Below are 22,253 nucleotides of genomic sequence, written 5' to 3'. Positions count from 1 at the left end.
GACATTTAAGGAGACTAAAAGATGTACAGACACTAAATCTGGCAATCTAGAGAGTAAAAATATTTAAATGAGTGTAGCTCCCATAAAAACTGGATAGAAATTCTATACAAATATTGTACCAGCACTCTAGGACATAGCCCTGTTATAAAACTTAGCTCCCACTTCATGTAGGTCATTTGATTCTAATAGTCTAAATATATGTCAAATGCTCTTTGTTAGATTTTTTTTTTTTTAGCTCTACAGGTGATAGCCTTAAACAATCACACAAATTATTGACATACTTTCTCAGATTTACTTTTATTGTGGTATGTCTATACCTGTCTATCTATATCAATACAACAAAACAACATCTCAAACAATTTTTATAATATTTTCCCAGTTAGTACTGAACCCAAGTATACATGGGCTATAAGTAAATTCCAGTGTTAATATTTAAAAAATATAGTGGAAAAAATATAAAAATAATGATTAATGCACCTGGTAAATTAGCAGGTTCCAAACAGATTTGTAATTGTGCCTTCTGATGAATCTGTGCACTCTTCTGTTGAACATATTGCATTGTATGTCAAAATGTATTATTGTGTTCCTTTACATGAATAAAATGGAGGTTCTTTCAGTCTTTTGTGGTCCAGTTACCTTAAATTTTGATAATATGTTTTTCCTGTTGTAGTAGGGACTGATCCTGAAGTTCATATATGAATAGTTTTATGATAAATATCATCATTTAAATCCAGACTATGGTTCTCATATTGACCATATGGGGATCATATATCCACTTTCTCTGGAGACGGAATTTCATGCCTCTATCCCCGTTTTCTATTTATGGCAATGGGGTCTTTGGGAGAGTGACAGCTGGGGAGACGGGGTGGGAGCTGACTGATACCCTCCACCCCTGAACCAAAGCCAGCTGACAGCACTGAAATTGAACTGTCAGTCAGGGAAGGAGGCCCATCAGGCCAATGACAGACATGCTGAACTAAGGGGCAGGCAGCCAAGACCTCCACAGTGTTTTACAAACATGCAACCAAACAGATACCAGGTGACTTTTTAGACTTTAGTTGTGAGTTTCCCAGTCCCCATGATTCTCTGTCTTATTCCATAAGATCATTCTCTCTCCTTAGTAACTCTATGATTCTGTGAAAAAGAAAAGGGGGCAAGGGTTCCTTTATGGGTGTTTCATCCCATTTTGTGCATCTGCAGAGGCAGACTGGACTATGTAGATACCTGCTGAATGACTAGTACTGTGCCTTTTTAACTCGGTGCTGATTTTCATTTAGGTCACTGAAGAGCTTCACTATGTCAATGCTCATGTCCTTTAACATGAGCTAAGTTAAGGTGTACATTTTGAGAAAGCCAGCTGCTAAAGATTTTCTTGCAATCTATTATTACAAAGCAATATCAATGTAAATTGTTTAGTGATGGGCAAATAGTTCAAGGCTCAGGTTGGATTTAGAGTCTAGAGCCACGGTGGCCAAACCACAGCTCACCGGCACAGTACTTGCAGCTCTTGCCCTGCTTCTTGAAGCCCCGCCTACTTCTCCCAGGACTGTCTGCTCAGGTGTTGGGCTGCCAGGGCGGGGGCTGCAGCCACGCTATTTTCCTCAGGGTGTGCTCCCCACAGGGAAAGCCAGAGCAGTGGCTTGATGTTAACCCCCGCCCCCCCCCGCCATCCCACTGCTCTCTCACTGGGTTGCTCCCCACCCCCACAACCCTCCTGGCTCTTGAACTTCATGTGGAGTATCAGATGTGGCTTCTAGGGTGAGTAACTATGGCCACCCCTGGTCTAGAGTTTTATTTCGTGTCTGAATACTCAGCCTTCTTAAGTTTGTACCTTTTGTCATATATCTGGCTACATTTTATTAGGTTTCTGGCATTTTTTGCTAGAAATTGTGTTGTCCCACCATGGAGGCTACTTGCTATTCTGTGGTCTTTTTACCTGCCGTTTTCACGGTGGAAAAAAGTCTCTGATATTTTAGAATCTTAGAAATCATTGCATTAGATATTGTTTCTAGAACTGGTTAGACATTTGTTGAGGAAAAGTAAAAGAGTAAAAGTTATCTTTTTCTGGATCAGTTTACATATTCTGTATTACCTTGTGTTAATTACTATTGTTTCTTATAGTGTTACTCTTATTAATAGCATATAATATTTCACAACAATCCTTCACATTCCTAGATTTATTACAGTCTTTTTATATTTATTGTCAAATCTCATCATATAATTTTAAATGTGGGTGCTAAGCAATTACTACATAAAAATATATTTCTATTACCATTAACTTTGTATTTTAGCTAATCAGGGCTTGTAGGAGAGATATCTTTTATTAGACCAACATGATTTAAAAAAAAAAAAAAATCTTAATTGAAATCGCTAATTGCAGGAGCAGGATCTCAGGTTTCAGGTGGTTTGCTTGGCAAAATATGAAGATTTCATTAAAAAAATGGGCTAAAATTTTATATCTTCCATTTGTTGGGTATCCAGGTTGTAGCTGTATTGGTCTAGAGGAAAAGGCAATTGGGACTCATAGTAGAGATGGTATCTTTTATTAGACCAACAAGATGTTTGCAAAAAACATTATTTAAATGCAAGCTTTCAGGCAAAAGCACCTTTCATCAGGCATTGGAGAAAAGATTTTAAAAGTTCTCTTGGGTAGAAATGAGTTCATATTTCATAGGATTTCACAGAGGAGTCAATAGATGGTATTTTAGCTAATCACTTTGCCACGATTTGGAATCTGTACAGGTATAACTTAAATTGGTTTTAAACTTCTAAGAAGCTACATGTTATTTTGGTCTGAGAGGCTTATTTGGATTAAATTTATTCCTAATTGGCTTAATTGGGGGGAGAGGGAAACTACTGTTAAATGGAAACAAAGTGTGTCCAGATAGAGGTTTGATTAAGTACAGCACTTTAAGTTCCCCTTTAAGATGCACCTGAGCAACAGTTGAAGATAAGCACACCATTTTGTCTTCTAGTAAGCAGGAGTATATTAATAACTCTGGAGATGCAATGGGATGGACTTCACGGAAAAAGACTTGAAGTATATATTGAGGTGCTAGCCTATGCTGAGCACTATGACATCACATCTTCATTGCCTTTGTTACTTATGCTACCTACATTAAAACTGCATAGATATGTTTAACTACCTACAATCACAACTTCAATAGTGTAGCTATAAGCATAAGTTAAACTGGTGCATCTTGTGATATAGACATAGTTTTAGCTATACAACCATATAGCTAATTGTAAATATTCTAGAATCTGATCAAGAATTCAGGTTTTTCCTTTTTTCTCTGAAGATTATTTTCTCATGCAGTTCACACTTTTTTGTGTGATGCATTCTGATTCAGCATTTGGCATAGCAAATGTCATCTGACATGAAAAAGGAAAGTGAAAGAACCTGCATATATTGGTGAGCTCAAGTGCTGCTTTTATGCCTTCATTCAGATGTAACTGGGAAAGAGTTATGTCAAATTCCAGACTCTGTATATAGGCAGTCAAGGTTCCTTGGGTGAATTTGATATCTTTTATTAGACCAACCCAAATAGTTGGAGAATAATTATTAAGCAAGCTTTCGGGTTCAAAAACCCTTCGTCAGGCTAAGGAAGCTGCAGCAGTTGGTGTGTGCTCTTCCTGGATGGAATGAAAAGTAAAGACACCAGGGGCTGGGCTGGGGAGTCACTGTCGCTGTTGATTTTGGCTTCTTCCTTTTTCATGTTGTACAGTTTCCATTTCAGACAGTTGAATTTGATATCTTCCATGTTGCAGGGGTGTAGGTTGTAGCCATGTACATTGCATATGTACTGTATATTGCATTGCTATTATAGTTTTAGACATATTTTAAAATGCCTGTCCTCATAAATAATAAATACAAATTTTCTAATAATAAGCCTATTGTCTGCTAACATGTGGGTCTGACTTTCAGTGGTTTCTGATGAAATGTCTTTGGATAGGGAGCATTTAGGCATTTCTTCCTTCTGGGGCACATCCACACATGCAAGCACATGCGCTTGCAGCAGCTCAAATAGAAGCAGTGCAAATTTGAGCTGGGGCTTTTTGCCTCAGCACACGTGCTTGGACATGCACTTTGTTGTGGAGCAAATTGTGCAACTTGGGGCAAAATAACCCTGTCTGGCTCCTTCCAGATCTGCAGCCAGAGGGAGCTAGAGCCCAAGGCCAGCACCTGTGCTGTCCCCAGCAGTACGAAAAGCCGTCCTAGCAAGTAGCTCAGGGCTACTAGCTCTCAGAAGCTTCTGAGGCCCAGCCAATTGGTACCTGGGGACACTACCCTTTGTGCCAGCTGGACTGCTGCAAAAGCCCTGAGAGTTCCCTTCACCCTCTACCCACTGCAGTGATCTGGCAGTTGAGGGCTGCTGCCTGGCTGTGACCTGCTATGCACCTGTCAGACCTGGATGGGGACTGCATAGCTGGGCAGGGATTGGGGGAGGGGCTGGGGGAGTGGGTGGGGCCAGCGGGGGTCCCCCCCATAGACCCCTCTCCTCCAGCCCCCCAACCCCTTACTCACTGGCACTGGAGTCCTGTCTCTGTGAAGGACCCAGGCTCTGGTTGCCTCAGGGCATGGTCCGGGACCATGCCCTGCTCCACTTTTTTCAATTTTGGTTTTTTTTAGACCCCTGGATATTTTTCATTCCCACACATGCCTCTTGCTCCGCCTCAAAGGGGTTTGAGATGGGACAAGAGGCACATGCATACTCGTCTGGACATGCCCCTGTAGGCCTAAGCAAAATTTAGCAGGAATGCTAAATTTTAGAATGCAATCCAAATTTTAGAATGCAAAATATTAGAATTTAGCAGGAATGAAAGCAGTAGGGTTTATACAGCAATTAGTACAGAAGCGGATCTAATTTTTGGAAAAAAAAATGTCTTCTGTTTGCTCTTTGAAATATCTTATAACATTTGACTGCATTTTATATTTTATCTTTTAAGCTTTATAAGAAGGTTAAGAAAACACATAGATTTATTTTTGTTTAAATTCAATATGTCTTTCCAATTGGATCCAAGAAATGAGTCCTGAATCTTTTGTAGTTATTTCTGTAAAGTTTTTATTTACCTTTCTTCATGATATATGTGCATGCATCTGTTTTGACAGCTGAAAAACATACTCAGATAGTAGATTAATCGAATTTACTGATCGAATTTACTGCATTGGCTCTTAATGGATTTTTCACCGGTAGGTAGTCTTGATGACATTTTGTGAAAATACGGATTTTATTGAGAATTAGATCTGCTTTCATTATTTTATATCAGACATGGCATTTTTCTACACTGCTTCATTGTGTGAGAATTGATGAATCAGAGCCATATTTAATTTAATTAATGAAATTCATAGGCTTTAGGGGAGGACAGTTGTTTAATACCTAGAGATGAATATACTTGCTAATTGGTAAGGTGCCGAATCCTGCCCTCATTGAAGCGAGCTCTGCAGTTTTTTGGTGTAGGAGGAGTTTCTCACAGTCTCTACTTGGTCCATTTGATGTTCATACTTGGTCTTCACAGAGAACAGAGGAAATACATCATAAAGTAAGCAATGTAATGCAGTATATTCTATAGGCATATAATACAGATGCACCTTTTATGAAGGTGTTAGCATGGTTTTTGACCACACTCTTTGGAATTAGTAGATTACAGCATTGGCAATTAATGATTATCAGAGAATCCCAGCTTCGATTTAGAAACATGGAAAAAGCAAAGCAATTTTCTAGCCCCAACAGTTGTAAAGCATGAATATATGACTTGATAACACACTTAAATACCTCAAAATTAAAAGACATATGAAAAGAATGCAAAATGTATTACTAAAAAATGATTTTTAAATCAATCTCATGATTTTGTGGTCCTGATTCAAGAATTATGAAAGCTTGTGGTTAGTAATACTGTAACTAGGTCAAGTAAATGAAGTATAAAATAGCTTCACAGTTATACTTTCTGTCAGGTGAGTAGTCAGCCCTTAAATTGTCTGTTCCGTCAGCTTTCTTTATCTGACAAAGAAAAAATTAAATGAATCTTTATCAAAAAATGTCAACACTGGTATTAATAAGAGAAGATGTATTCAGATTGAGTTGCTAAGAGAAAATGAAAACATAGAAACTGGAAATGTTAACAAGAATAAGTCCTAAAAATAATTTGCTGCGGGGGCTAAAAGAAGTAAGATGAAAACTATTACACTCCATCCCATCTCTATTAGTGGGATGTTTGGATTGAATTGATGGAAGATGTCCAGTGCCTGGGGTGCTGACAGGAGGTGTAAGGCATGTCCTTCAGCTGATGGTCTTTTCTTTTCTTTTCTTTTCTTTTCTTTTCTTTTCTAGCCAGAGTACATATGGAGGAACTGTACACTAATAAGAGTAGAAGGTATTTTTTCCCTCTCTCCATTCCCCCACTTTGTTAACCAGGTTGAGGTGGGGTGGGGTGGGGAGAGAGATGATATATCTGACTTAACTGAGTCTACTTCCGGGACCCATCTTGTAGTCCCAGCTTCCTGTCTTATGCAGATTGTACATCTTGCGGATCTATCGCTCAATTCCCATTTCTTCTACTGACTTTTCTTAACATTTCCTTGCATGTTTTAATCCTCATGAAACAAGATCCTGCACATCTCTTAGTAGAGGAAACTGTCACTCACCCATTTTACACCCAAGATAACTGAAAAGTTGAATACAGTCATTGTATGCAGAGGTGGCAGCAGAACCACAAGGTCTCTAATATACCAGACTCAACTACTTTGCCTTGGTACATTTCAGATGATGTGATCCAAATCATATACTCATTTAACACAAGCTAACTCAACAGATGATAAATATCCACAGTAGCGTCTAGACCAAGTAGAGAGGATTATTTGTCCACTACTGCCATATCATGGTAGGCATGGTTCTGTAGTCCAAATTCATCATTTTAGTTCCAGAAAGCCCTATTTCACCCCGCGGGTGCCATTAGAGGCATTACACTTAGTTATGGTGTCTCTAATCCTTGGCCCATACTCTGCTTTTAGAGGCAGAGAGTGAACTCAGGAATCCCGATTCCCCAAGTATCTAGTGGTAGTCTATAAATGCTTGCATAACCAAGTGATAATGTGTTTGCTGTGTCTTTAGCTGTGGGCTGCTCCTGATAAAAGACATCAGCATGCTTTCCATTGCTGAAGTTTATAAAATTTTGGGCTGTAGCTGTGGATTTTGTAGGTTGTGGTTCAAACTTGATTGGAGAGACAATATATGGAATTATGGAATAAGTGGTAAAATATTTTGTTGCAAATAATTTGGAGATGAATCTTGATGTTGTGTTGATATTTGGTTTATTATTATTATATTATTGCAAATTCTCATTAATTCCTTTTGAGTAACAGGATTTTAGCTGTGGCTAGAGACAGACTTACAAAAACATGAGAAAGTCTTGCTCGGTAATGAGACTTGGGAGAAAGTTCCTTCTGATTAGCTAGTGGTCAACTTGCCTACCTCATGGGGTAGAAGCAGACAATACGGCTGCTGAGGAAGCAGTTGGAACCCTTTCTCAGCAATCCTATACCATTCTTACAGGAGGGAAGAAGTATTGGAAAGAGCTCCACAGTTCAGAATTGCTTCACTTCATTGTTCCATCTCTCCTAAGCGCAATGCAGAAGTGAATCTGTTCCTCTCCTCTCCTCTCTTTCTCTATGCAATACAAAGCTTAGAAAGGGGAGGAGACTTTGCTGAGGCCCCCTAACTTGGAAGATAGAGAAGGCTCCCTGTTACCTGTTCCTCACCTCCCCCTCCCTCAGTGCAAGAGAAGAGGTAAATGTAGAGCTGAAGTTGTTGGGATGTGGAGCAGAATTGGAGGAAACTGGGCAACAATGGTTGCCTAGACTAAAAAATTATGCAAGTTTAACACTAAAGGACAGAACTGATTGCTGACCTGGGTTATCATTGCGGGTTGGGAACTGGGCAGAACTGATGCAAGGACTGGGGGAACAAGTACAAGATTTAGAGATTCGGGGCAGAACAAAGAAAACGCATCTGGAATGAACCTGAGCCTTGGTGATTCCTGCATTGTTCTGTAGGATCTGCAGGAACAGTAGGGCTAGATAGGGAAGCCCTGAGAGGGCTGTACCAGAATCTAGCAGCTCCTTATTAAAAATGCATCATCTCTAGCAGGACTGTCCCCTAGCTTTTGCCTGGTCATTGTTTCATTCCTGATTTATAGGGGAAAGCACCACCTATTGTTACAACAATGGCAGGGCAGGCTCAGGAACATCTAGCTGGGTTTCACTATTACCCTAATATACACATATTGAGTACAAATCCAACTTTTTTTTAGTAAGGTTTAAAAGTTGTTCCCATCTAATAGATGTTTGGTAGCCATTGTATGAAATGAGTTTGGTGAATCCCAGTTCTAACTCGTATCACAAATTCAAAAACACATTGCATTAATTGGCAAACTAAGCAGAGAGGTTGAGTTCTTCATGAATGATGGAGGTTAAACTACCGCTGATGTCTACAGAGGATGTTTTCCCACAACAGACATGCTGTTGGATGGTTAGTGTATTTTGAAACTTGCCCTGATGCCACCCGGTAGAAAAGTAGGAGTCTTTAATAACCAAGGCCACATAAGCACTAAATCCATACAATTTGAAAAGCAGAATTAATGGCTGCATGCAAATCATTGACTGTTTTTCATAACATGTCACTCACAAGGCTTCACTAAATTATTATGTCTATACAAAGCTGCGGTCAGGTCTGCATATCCAGATTTTTTTTCTTTTTTTTTTAATTTTGACCTGATTCCTTTATTTGGGAAAACAAAGGATTTTTTCCCCCTCTTCTTTGAGACTGGCAAGATGGCTCATGGGATTCTTGTTAGGCTGAGATAAATGAAGATTTTTTTTCTTAAAAGAAAATGGGCTGCTGGGCAACAATTTCATAAAAGTTATTGTCACAATATCTGTGGTGATCAATGGGTTCAGTAAATACAGGTACACATGAATAATAAGAACTAAAACATCAAACAGATTGTGCAACTAAAGGTAACCTCTGCAGACCCTTTATCTGGCTTTAACCAACTGGTTACTTCCTGACTGAAGGACCATCTCCCAATTCCCATATCTTTTAAATTAGGGAACATCTCTAAATTACAACTTTTATAATTCCATTTTAACAATAATTACAAAATCAGTTAACACCTATTTACAGAGGAAAAGTTATTAGCACATCACTCTGGAGTGAATCTGTTTCACTGACTTTCCTATTGCCCCTTTTCTGCAGCTCTTTTTACAAGTCTTTGTGTCTTTTAGGAGGTTTCACTTTCTTTTCTGATGGATAACTTATCAGATTCAGTTTCTGATTCGTCTTTTGTGGGAAGCTTTTCCTCCAAGCCTTAATAGACATAAAACTTACACTGGGATCTGATTTACCTGCACTTTTGGCAGTTGTGTTTCTGCACGTAGTGCAAAGTTCATTAGCTGCAGATCGCTGAGGCTGATTTCCACTTTTTGCATAATAAGCTAGGGAAAGACATTACACATAAACCGGTTTAAGTGATCAGAAACTGATTTAAACCTGTTAGAGAACATAAGTTCAGTGCACATAAACCAGTTTCAGAATGGCAGAAACTGGTTTAAGGTAAACCTGGTTGAATGTAGTATCAGACTTAACTGATTTGGGTCAGACTGGTTTATGCAATGTCCGTCCGAGACCCCTTCCTGGTTTAAGTTAAGCTAGAGTTCCCCAGCATCCCAGATGAATTGTAGCCTTGGGCTGCACTGGGCTAGGTGGCACCATCCTGTTCTCTCTGATCCAGAGAAGAGGCTGGCCCTGCCCGTCTCCTCCCTAGTCAGAGCTCCAGGGGATACTGCAGGCACAGCAGGGTCTGCTTCGTTTCCCTCACTGCTCAAGCAGGGATTCCCTCCTCCCTCCCATCTCCAAGAGCATGGACCCTAGACATGTGGTATGCTAACTGGTGCTGAGAAGTGTCTGTGTGTCTCTCTCCAATTTCACTGGGAGAGGCAGACAGGACAAAGACAGACAGAACAGTGTCTGCTTAAGGCATTTTGGAGCTAATCAACAGGCCAGCTAGTAAAGCCCACCCTTGGAAAAAAGTGTTTAAGAAAAACTTAAAGTAATGAGAGAGGCTTTTGTTTTACTGATTGGCTGATAAATGCTGTGGTTTGCAGCCCTGTCAGGTTTGCAAATAGGGAGAGGGAGATTGAAAAGCTCAGTATCATCAACAGATGCACTGCACCCCCCACTTCCCTCAGAGTGCTAGCCTGGGGCTGGGGGCTGGCAACACTTCCGCCCCTTAAGCAGCGAGTTGGGGGGGGGAGGGGGAGCCTGAGATAGTGCAGGCCAGGGTTGGGTTTTACACCCCTCCCTAATCAGAGCATCCTGCTTGGGCCTGACCATGCTCCCCTCTCCCTCAGCTCAGCATTATGGAAGGGAAGGGAGGGCTGCTCTAGTGCCCTCTGGCTTCTAGCCTGAGCCACTGAAGGCATGTGCCTACATATCTGGAATAAAAAGGAAATGTCTATCCACCTCCAAATCACTTCAAGCTTTGCAGGTTAGAGTAACCTGCAAAGATTGAATCAGTTCATAGATTTCATAGACATTAGGGGCTGGAAGGGACATCGTGAGATCGAGTCCAGGCCCCCTGGGCAGAGGCAGCAAGTCTACAGGGATCAGATGATCCCAGCAAGATAAACATCCAAATGCCTTTTGAATGAGTCCAGAGTAGGTGCTTGCACCACCTCTGGGGCGAGCTGGGGGGGAGTCTGTTCCAGACCTTGGGCACTCCAGCTGTAAAGAAGTTCTTCGTCGTATCGAGTCTGAATTGGCTTTCTAGAAGTTCGAGGCCATTGGACGTAGTTATCCCCTGGGGAGCCCTGGTGAACAAGTGTTCTCCCAGATCCTGATGCACCTCCCTTATATACTTATAGGCAGCCACCAAGTCTCCCCTGAGCCTTCTCTTCACCAGGCTGAAGAGTCCCATGTCCCTCAGCCTCTCCTTGTAAGGAGAGGTTTTGGTCTGCCCACTTTGCAGGTGTGTCCAGGTTGGTCTGTATCCCCAGCCTCTCCTCCAGAATGACTGCTTTCCTGCATGTTTTAGGGTCATCCATGAACTTTGCCAGTCTGTATCTGACGTCCAAATCCAGGTCATTAATTAAGATATTGAAGAGTACTGGCCCGAGCAGTGAGCCCTGGGGGACTCCACTGGTAACCTTGTACCACGTTGATTTGTTCCTGTCAATTTAGTACCATTTGGGTCCCACCCCAGAACCAGTTCCCTAGCCATTGGACCGTGAGATGGTTGAAGCCACAAGCTCAGGCTTTTTCAGTGTCTGTCCCTAGCCCTCATGTTTTCATTTTTGTCCATAGGTGCATTTCTTCTCATAAAGAATATTTGCTTCTTGTGTTCTGGAGCGGTTGGTTTCTTCCTAAGAAGACTGTACAGATTTGGGCTGTGATGACCAAGAGGATGATCAGGAGACATGCATGTCATGTCATCTTGTACTGCAAGCACATGCTTAACTAAATTCAGTTTTTCACAAGCTGCTAGACCTAGGTACCACAATGAATGGCAGTTTGTATACTCTTTTTGTATATTGGGTGCTAGCAATGCATCTCCCTTTTACTGGTGTATTTGTTCCTTAATAGCCAGTTATTTTGATGTTTGTTGGACTTGCTTTTGGTCCCAATTTTAATTTTCTATACTCATGCTCTGATAAAATATTAGCCTGAACTCCAGTGTACAGTTTGTTCTTTGTACATCCACTGGCAAAATCCAGTCCCTCTCATTGATTTTCTTGATTTTGCCATATCTATATAAAATTCTTCTGGTATGCTCTCAACTGTATGATTGTGAGGTTTTTGTTTGGGATCTACAAAACTTGAAAAAAAGGTTTCTTCTGTTACGGGTAAAGCCGAGCTTTCTAAATGCAGCATAAAGTTTAGGGTTGTGTTGCCTTTCACACTTGGTACATGTTTGCTTATTTGGTCTTTCTCTCTTAGCCATGGACAATTCCACTCTGTGAAGTAGCTTCTTACCAGTGGAAAATTCCACCCTATAAGGTGGCTTTTTCTGGTCACATACTTTCATGCCTACTGCATGGACAATGCCTTTTGATATATTTAGCTCTGCAGCTTGGACCTTCACACTTTTTGTTGTCCTGCACATTTGCATAGAGGCTTTTTCCTAGAAAAGACTATCACGTCATAGTATTTATTGTAATGTAGTGTCTGCAATGCCACAAATAAACCTATTTCTAACCATATAATTAATTTTTTCAAGTTTCTAGAAGTACAGTTCTTTTTTAGTCTCTAGGGGCATATGTAGACAAAACGTAGGGTTTTTAAAAACACTGCTTCAATTTAGGGCCGATTAAACCCCTGTGTCATGCACACACCCTGCTGACTTACCTGCCTTTCTGGCAGTGGAGAGGGGAGGACGAGCTGCTGGTAGGCAGAGCAGTCCCTGGGCTGCGCGGTGGGGAGGTGGTGCTTCCCTCTGCATCAGTGGCAGCCCCCCCAGGCAGCACCTGCCCGCAGGCAAACGGCTTGGGCGGTCCCGAGGGGCACTGCAGCCACGAAGGGAAGCACTGGGCCCCTGTGCAGCTCAGGAAGGTGGGCTCCAAGGGGGGGGCAGGAGGAAAGATCAGGCTCACTGCTTTTCTTGGGCAGAGCCTACTTTCCCAGGCTGCTACCAGGCTGCCTACAGGCTTTCTTGTGGAGCTGCATGGAGCCCGGTGCTTCACTCTGTGTCTGTAGGGGGAACAAACTGAAACTCATCGGAGGAGTTTGGAATGACTTCATCTGAAGTCAAATTGCTTTAGATCAGATTGCTCCTCCTTCTCCTTGGCGTTTTAATTTGCTGTGTCCCAAGTCATTTAAGGCGCATTACACCGCTGAATTTCCTACATTGGCTGGAATTAATGCGCAATACACCACTGAGGCATGCAAACACTGACACCATTAAAATGGTACAAAAGCATTTAGCCCACTTTAAAATGTTGTGCACGCATGCCCCTCATTTCATCTACACACGGACTAGTTCAGTAGCATACTGACCTATACTTTCTCCTGCACATAATTTTTTATGCAAACAAAGTTTGTTTGTTTTTTTTTTGTCTTTCAAGGGTCTTGTTCTCTTTGGGCATTTGGTACTCATCAGATTTGGACTGTATTATACTTAGCTGCATATTTTGGCCTTCTAAGATTAAAGTATTATGAACAGCCAGGTCTTCATCCCATATAATATGTAAGAAGATAGATGATTTGATTTCATAATTTTTATCTTCTGCCCTTGTGGCTGATAGATACCACTCTAACCTGTTTCTGAATGCACTCCTGTTCTCTGATGCATTGCCCCACATCAGATGGGCAGGTGGAGGTTGCAAAACTTGCATGACTAACTGTTCTTTTACTTAAGTGTGCAGGCAGATCACTTACAGAGGCCTTTCTCCTTGCATGTCGTTGCATTGCTCCATTTGTTCTCATTTGCCAACTTCTGTTTCAGTTTGGAACTCAAATTCTTTCAAGTTCTTTCTCATTTGCCATTCCTGACACCATGTAATGATCACCAGGTTCAATAAGCATAGGCATATATGAATGAGAAGAACTGAAACAAACTTTATTTGTGCAGCTGTAAATAACCTCTGCATACCCTTTGTCTGGTTCTAAATAACTGGTTATTCCTTGACTGAGGATGAAGACAGAAGTGATGGTGTGTTTCATGATAGGGCCCCTGAGGTGTTCTACAGCCATGCCCTTACAGAAGTGAAAGGCTGTAGAACGCTTTAAAAGTGCCAGTTCGCATAACAATATGACCCCCTCATTGCATGAGAGTTCAGATGAAGTCACTCCAAAGTGGAATGCCTTCATTAACTTATGTCATTAACTTGTATCAGCACGTGCCAGGAGCAGGGCTGATCTTAGAAAGGAGGGGAGAGAGTTCTGTCTGGGGTTTTCTCAGCTTGCACTGTAGGTTTGGGTAGGTGGATTGGAGCTCCCCTGGGCTGTTGGGTCCAGAGGATTGCTGTAACTCGTGGCACTTCATGCAAAGCACCATGAGTTACAGAGGAGAGCGCATGTATGTCAGCACTCTGAGGGACCATCTACTAATTTCCATATTTTGTAAATTAGGGATCGTCTCTAAATTATAACTTTTATCATTACTGTGTCCATTTGGCTTCCAAAGTAGGGGTTTGGACTAAACAACCCAATTCGGATTAATTGATTATGGTGTGAGGCCATTCAGCAGTATACTGGATGCAATTAGATGTCTAGGGTTCTTTTATTGTAAAGAAGATAATGAGGTCAGGCATCAGAAATTAATAGAAAAGTTGGTAAAGCTGAGGGCTGCCATTTTTAAATCCATCGCTTTCATGTTTCTCCAGCTTTTGAACAATTTTAGACTTAAGGAACTTCTTTTTTTTTTTTTTTCCCCAAACATAATATAATGATCACAGGAAAAAAAAAAGATATATGAAAACTTTTGAATTTCATGTTTGTGTATATATTTTTTCCATCACAGGCTTCAGTTAAAGTTAAATCTTGATACCCTTATTCCAGCAGAAATCCAGCTGAACTCAATGGGAAGATTTTCAACTTGCTTTTCGTTACTAGAATCAGGACAGCATGCCTTGAATTCCCACATAACATGTTACTGAGAGAGTCCCAGATTGAACTGACCACTATTTTATGAGAGTTATTATAGTGACCAGGTTCTACTTTTCAGTTTAAACTTCATATATGATTAATGTTAATTGCACATTTTGCACGCATTAGTTTTTTCCTGCTGCTGAATTGGCTGTTGTTGCCTTTGATCTGGTTGGTAATACAATGTACTGCAATAGTTAGACAAGTGATCAGTTTGCTAATACAGAGAAGAGACAGAATCGGGTTGCTATGAGGTCCGAGTTTGTTTCTCTTGTTAAATGCTGAAAGGTCAGATAGAGTTTAACTACCATTGGCATCTTTGAAATGTTGTAATAAATGCCAGAGCCAGGAGATTATTATTAATCCATGATGCAATTAAAAAATTTATAGCAGAAAAAGTAAACAGTTCTTTCTGTTAGCAAAAATGTTGCTTTTAAGGGTAAAATCCCGTAACAGTATTGAAAATTCTTTCCCCATTTCCCCCTAATTTATCCAAAAAATAAGTTGTTAACATGTTCCAGGGTTAAAATGAGAGAGAGATGTATAATGTCAATAAATTTTAAGAAAAATAAATGTTGACTTTCCAACCTCAGGAAACCAATTGTGATGGTTTTTTACTGGTAACTTCTTGTACCAGAATTATTACCATTACTTTCAGAGCAATTTACACAGAATCTCATATACTACTTCAGATTTTTCCTTTTAAGTCTAATAAAGCACATTTGCTATTGAAGAAATCTGTAATACGTATGAGAACTTCTTAAATCAAAAGCTTAGTGTATTTTTAGATCAAATTGCTTATAGGCTCACATAATCAATAATTGATTTATTAACTGTATATGCTTTGAAAAAACAAAATCAGCAGTCCTGACTGACCTGTCTACTGGCAATTCATAAATAGTTGATGACAAAAATGAAAAGTATAACAGTAAAATGCAAAATCTAATGATCAAAGTATTGGGCACCTCGTATATCACAACTCGGAATAAATATATCACAGAATGTGTCATATCTCATTGACACTGCAAGACATAATGCCTTCCCGTGTTATCTAGCTAACTGCCAAGTCCACAAAGTTTATAGGCTGCTAAGATAATGTGCTGGTGGTAATCCACTTCAGTTGCAGAAATATGAAGTACTGTAGGATATATATTTCCAGTTGGTTTATCTTTTGCTCTCAAGGGGATAGGATACTATTTCAGTTGCTCTAAAAGAAACCCAGAGAATAAAAGGTAAAACATCAGGATAAATTATGCTAAATGGTGAGTAGACCCCAGAGGAAATCATGCTTCTGTGGTACAGTATTCCTCCATTAATCTTACAAATGTTACATCTAATGTTAATTCTGTAAAGTGGAAGCATTCAAAGATTCATCTGATCCATTTAATAATAGTTTTAGTGTTATGATTTTATCAAATTTGTACCTTCATAACTTACTTTTGTGGATTTGACAGATTATACAGATTGAAAATCTTTTGGGCTACTACAGATATTATAATATTTTATTTTACAGAGTACAAATAACCTTGTAATTAAACCACAAAACTTAACAAATAATTGCCAGCAAGCAATTACCATTCAATTAAAGAGTAATTACATGGTTATTTGTGCCCTGTAAACTAAAGCATTACTGAAATCAGTAATGCAATCAATATTTTAGCAGAAACAGGATGCTGCAGTGATGGACCTTTCAACCTGTGCTGATTAAATTGTCATCCAAATAACAGTTTCCTAGTTAAATTACCACATGTTTATTTCTCTTGATTAATATGTAAATTCACTTCTGATTCTAGTAAATCTCTTACATTTAAAGTATAAAAGTACAACACAATCATATAGTCATAGATCAACAGTGATCTTGTGTAAGTTTCCCTTAATGAACTGTATTTTACAAACATCAATAAACCAGAAACTTAACTTGCTGGACAGAAGGATCAAACTGTCTTATAAAAGATACAGCTGATCAGTAATTTTATCAAAACTACAAAAATATCCTTATAGAAAAATAATTTCCAAAGGCTCTGTGATGATGCAAATTACCTTTCGGGCACAAACACCCTTAAGGTGTTTAGGGTCATTAGCATCATCACAGAGCCTCACAGGAGAGCTGGGAGACTCCTTATCAGCTAAGAACTGCCTGCCCAGAGGAGTTTTCCGTCTATTGACTCCCATGTGAAATCCTATGAAATATGAACTTTCATTTCTACCCAAGAGAACATTTATAATCTTTTCTCCAATGCCTGATGAAGGGTGTTTGTCCCCAAAAGCTTACAATTAAAGGTATTTTTTGGCGAAAATATTGTTGGTCTAATAAAAGATATCACCTGTACCATGAGCCCTGATTGCTTTTTCCTCTAGACCAATATGGCTACAACCTGGATACCTAAAATATAAATAGACATTTTTATATAAATATTAGTTAACAGTTCCTTGCTACTTCATCACATAATCTTAAACCACCAAAAGTACTTGTAATATATCCTCCGTAGAAGTTCTCTTCCAACATTTTCTCATTTTCTGTTATAGTTGATGCCTTTTTGGAGGAAGTTGAATGGCTGACCATATTCTACGTGTAATAGTATAATCAGAGTCTTTTGTCATCCTTAACTGATCTTAGTAGGAAATAAAACAAAAGTATTGAAGTCACAATTTGAAGCTGAAATATTAAGTAGAAAATTCATTCCTTTTCAATTGAATCCTTTAACTATTCTAAGTGATTTCCTATATTTATGATGTTATCCTTGGTTTTCCAAAAGTATTTTATTATAAACTAAAGAGGTGTAGTTCCAAAGAAAATTTGGTAAAGGGTACTGAAACCTTGGTCTGGAGTATTTGAAGATTACTTCCTTCAAACTGTAAAACATTTAAAACATTTGAATAAATTGAAATGTGTAAACTATTTCACTGGACCTGGAACCTTTGTGGCTAGTTTTCTTTCATTTATGTTATTGAATAAGAAATGCTCAAATATAATAATTGGACCTGATTCTGAGGTGTTTCTGAAATTTTTAAATTTAAACCCCTCCCCCCCAAAAATGTCTCTTGACTTGTAATCATGTCTTTTTCACTTTACCACTAATCCTTCTTTTTCTATATCCTGTTTTCTGTGTGCAAAAACTAATCTATAGCAAGTGTAGTACCTCTGTAAAAAAAAAAAAAAAAAAAAAAAAGAAAAAGCAATTACTTATTTAGTAGAAAGTTAGTTTGTAGGTACCTGTACCACCTATATTTAGGATAGTGCAATGTGAGCAAAGCCTCTTATTACTGACTAATAAGAGACCAGTTTTTTACCCTTGCTTCTGTTTGCTTTTACTCAAGTGAAACAGTCAAAGGAAAATGAAGAAAACCATAGGATAAAGGAGACTGGGGAGCAAAGATTAAGAAAAGCAGTATTAAAACGCCATCTCTGCTAACTGCACAAGTTCAGAAAATCATGGATAGGCCTCCACAATAGTGAGGTTTAAAAAAATAAATAAATCTTGGGCTTCCTTTTGTATTTGCCCTCTGGTTTCTAAACCTTTTATTGTTCACTTGGATCATATTTTCATCCTTTTTTCTGTTGTGATAAAGATTAGAATGTTTTTAAAAAAGAAAGCTGCAATTCCCACATAGTGTTCTGACTCTTAGGTCTTCAAGGAAAATACCAAATATTATGAAAGTTAGCAATACTGAAATGCTTTTCTGGGCTACACTAGGATTAATAGAAGAAAATAGACTGTAGTTTTTAGAAGAAACAAAGTAAATAGACTAGACCTGTTTTTAATGGAAAATCAGATTTCTTGAAACATTTTATTCAAAAGTGTCTGTACTGAATGGAAATCTTGATTTGTATATATAAAAATGCTTTAAAATTAATATGATTGATTGAGAAGTAGTCTTCTCCCAGGTGATAAGACTTTAATAATGTATCAGTGGCAATGCAATTTGACCCAGAAGTATGTCCTGTAGGGCAGCTATAGCAGAGACTATGCTATAGCATAGCATAGCATCTGAAGAAATAGGCTGTTGCCTACAAAAGCTTATGCCTCTCTGACCTAATTAGTCTCATCCAGCCCTGCCTTGTGGCATTGGGGGAGAAAAAAAGCATGGACTATATCTTCCATAAGGCATTGTGGTTGGGTAATTGCATTAGAGAATATAGTTTCAGTTTTGATTCTTCACTGGGAACTTGAATTTTTATGTAGATTAAAAAAAATCTGCCCAGTCACTAATATCAGTATTGCAATCTATTTCTCTCTGGAATGCTGAATGAAGCCCCTGAGGACTGGGGAAAAACATTATCACCAATCTAAACCAAATAATAAAAGACACAAACGTTTCCAAGCATGGGTTATGTTTTCTAGATTTTCTGAAAGTGGAATTCAAATCTTTGACATGGGAAAGAAATAATTTTAGTCCAGTAACTTTTCACAGTGGAAAACTTTGGCTGTGATTAGTATTGTATCTAATTCCCAGCCAGAAAGTTGAAGTTATTTCTGTACAAACTTGCTGAATGCCTTTAAAAAAAAGCCTATATAAAATTTGACAGATATTGTATGATTGAACATTAATCAGTTATGAATAGCAACCAGACTATTAGTTTTTAATTTAAATTTTGGTATTAAAATAGAGCTAATTTTATTGATGCTACTGTAAATGAAGGAATAGTAACACTGCAATCAAAGTCACAACTCTCTAAAAAGGATTAGAATCAGGAGATCTATCCATCTATTTCTCTATCTCTTTATCTATATAGATCTTATAGACTAACTAAAGTAGATATATGTGGACATGTCTACATGTGCTATAACTATGCATGAAACTCCAGAGCAATAAGCTCCAGAAGTTTATTGCTTCTGAGCATGCAATTTGAATGTGTGCCCAGGAGCAAAAAGCTCTGGACTTTATTTACGCACAGCATATTGAGTTGGGTTGGAGCAGCCCTGGTTGCAGGAGGCCCAGGGGGGTCACTGTGCCTGGGGGCAGTGCTCCTCCTGGCACAGTGTGGGTTAGCCAACTGTATGTGCTGTGGAGGGGCTAGCTACACATGTGCTTCTGCAGAGGTTTTTACTCTACAGCAGGTTAGTAGTTGTATTTATAAGTACTATCCTGCTGTGGAATAAATTAGTTTTCTGTAGCCTAATATAGGCACACGTGTAGATGGCAAGATGTTTACTGTGCAGGTAATTAGTCATCTGGACAGTAACTATCTCGTGTAGGTGCTCTCTGTGTTTATATACATATACGTAAATACACATACTTAAAGACTATCTAAAGAAGATATACTTGTGCATCTGTATGCTATAAGGTACACATCTACCCTGTCTTCAGAATTGGGTCGTAGAGTACATTGCATAGTTATGTTGCATGTAATGTCTTCTTTGCAACATAATTATGCAATGTACTCTAGGGCTTGATTTATGGTGTCCTTAAAAAATCACATGGCCTTAACTGTTTGTAAAAGCAGTGACCATAAAATCAAAACATCTGAAAGTGTAAGGTCCCCTCTATATGTTACAAGTATTGCACAATTAACAATCACCTTAAGATCAGCTACACCTGTAAGGAACTTATCACACCATAAAAAGCTCCAGCCAGCTATAAAGTTAGATCTTGAAAACGTGTCTGAATTTTATAGGTGGTTGTTATTGAGTTTTAATTTGCATGTGTAGTGGAAGTCTCATCAGCTGATAAGGAACCTATATGCAGGGGTGCACCATGCTCAGAGTAAAACCCTTGGGTCTGATGGATCATAGAAACTGTGATCCCCAAGGCTCAGGGGTTCATGAAACCCTTGGGCCTGGGGGATTGTGGCTGCTTTGATCCATTAGTCCCAGAGGTGTATGGAGCCCTCTTTCAACTGAGGGGCTCCCAGCCATGCTGGTGCAGGGGGAGCCAAGGATCAGGCTTCCCCTGCCCCAGCAATAAGACTAAATGAAATCTAATGTGCAGTCCCACAATCATGCGTCCTGCCATACACAGGTGGCACGGCAAGAGATATGATTGTGTGGATCGTGCATTGTGTATCACTGCACCTTTTCCTGCATCTATAGAGGAAGTTTAAGGGTCAAATCATGTTCAAGTTACTCATCTGAGAATCCTTTTGAGGTCAGGAGATCTATTTATATGAGTATTGAGGAAATTTTTTTTTGTTAATTATTTTTTCACAGTTTGCGATGTTTATTTACCATTTGCATTTTGTATAGCTTAGTAAATGATAAAGACTTAAGAGTTTCATTTTGCTTGTGCTATTTATGTAGCAGAGGAAGTTTTTAAGGGTTGAAACCAGTAAACACTACTCATGTAAATGAAAGATAACCTATCCCCATGCCCAGTGATGAAATAATCTCTTCTCCTCAATATCATTAATTTAAAATATTTTTCTTAAAAGGCTGTTTATTAATATTAGTTATGTAAAACCTTTATAGTACAGGCAGCCCTCAGGCTTATGAGAATTGGTTCCTGAAAACTGCGTCTTAAGTCGAAACGTTGTAACTCGGAACCAATTTTCTCATAAGAAACAATGTTATAAATGGGGGATTGGCTCATGAACCAAGGCCCGATACCCTATTTTCACCAAAAATACCCCAGAATTTTGTAGTCGATCAATTATACATGAGTAATATAGCTACATTAATGTATTCATATTATGAATAGCAATCATATCGATTTGAAAGGACTTCCTTGAGGTGACTTTGCTGGACTTTTTAAAAGGTTCTTGACTGGAGTCTTCTCAGGAGTCTTGGCTGCAGGTTTTTCTGGAGTCTTGTCTGCTTTCTTAAAGAAAGTGTCCAAGGAAGTTTGGACAGATGTTACCCAGGGAGATGAGCGATGCAGCGAACTTGTTCGCTGGTGTGGCATTGCATTGGATCAAGTGTTGTAGACTTACTGACATCATAAAGTTGAAACAGTGTGTCAATTTATAAACATTGTAAGTGCGAAACGTAACTTGAAACATAAGTTGAGGACTGACTGTATATGAGATTGAGATGGTAAGTTTTGTAAGAATTCTTCTGAGAATTTGCTATGACTATCAGTCGGTATAGTTAGTATTTTCAGTTGATTTGTTTTTATAGTTTATCAGAGGCACTAGGGGTGCTAGTTAAGCATCTTTGTGTAAAACTATTTTAAGTAAAAAGTAACAATTTAATTTTATTTAACAAAACCTAAATTCTAAGTCTGATGTTACCTGACATGAAAGAAAAATGTAATATACTCTGATAAATTGTTATAGGTCGTCTAGTCATTGGGTGATGGAAATATAAGGTGTAGTATACTGCAGTAACACACACGCATGTCAAGAGATGCCATTGCACAAGCTGCATTTATGATTTGTAAAAAAACCAAAACAAAACAAAACAAAAAAAACACGAAAGGAAGAAGTACTAATTGTTTAGTAGGCTAAAATTTTCAGTGAAACCGAAATAGTAGGAAAGTTTTGTCAGGCTTATGATATAGTAGTATTAGTAATACTGAAATTCTGGAGATAGTATTATTTTACAAATTACTAGGTATATATATTTTCAAATTAATATTATTTTCTGGAGCAAAAATCCACAAAAAAAGTGTCCAAATTTTCTGTGTAATACTTTGTTTTTTTACTCTGTGGTGATTATCATATGGTCCAAAGACTCTAGA

The 22,253-nt window shown here is 38.8% G+C and overlaps 1 protein-coding gene across 6 annotated transcripts in view; it reads left to right on the top strand.

Annotated features, from left to right (window-relative positions):
* The window catches only part of DACH2 (dachshund family transcription factor 2), a 564,418-nt gene that overhangs the window by 278,190 nt on the left and 263,975 nt on the right, over positions 1-22,253 (top strand). Inside the window, exon 2 of one of the 6 annotated variants that reach the window (XM_059732737.1) lies at positions 11,358-11,544. The exons of the other annotated variants lie outside the window; for them this stretch is intronic. Coding sequence (XP_059588720.1) covers positions 11,471-11,544 — 74 coding nt within the window. The 5' untranslated portion in view covers positions 11,358-11,470. The remainder of the gene's footprint in view (positions 1-11,357; positions 11,545-22,253) is intronic. 6 annotated transcript variants of the gene reach the window in all.

The sequence above is a fragment of the Alligator mississippiensis genome, chromosome 8 (assembly GCF_030867095.1).
Source record: "Alligator mississippiensis isolate rAllMis1 chromosome 8, rAllMis1, whole genome shotgun sequence".
Taxonomy (NCBI): domain Eukaryota; kingdom Metazoa; phylum Chordata; order Crocodylia; family Alligatoridae; genus Alligator; species Alligator mississippiensis.
The sequence above is the reverse complement of the archived record's forward strand: the minus strand, read 5'-3'. Positions and strand labels throughout refer to the sequence as shown.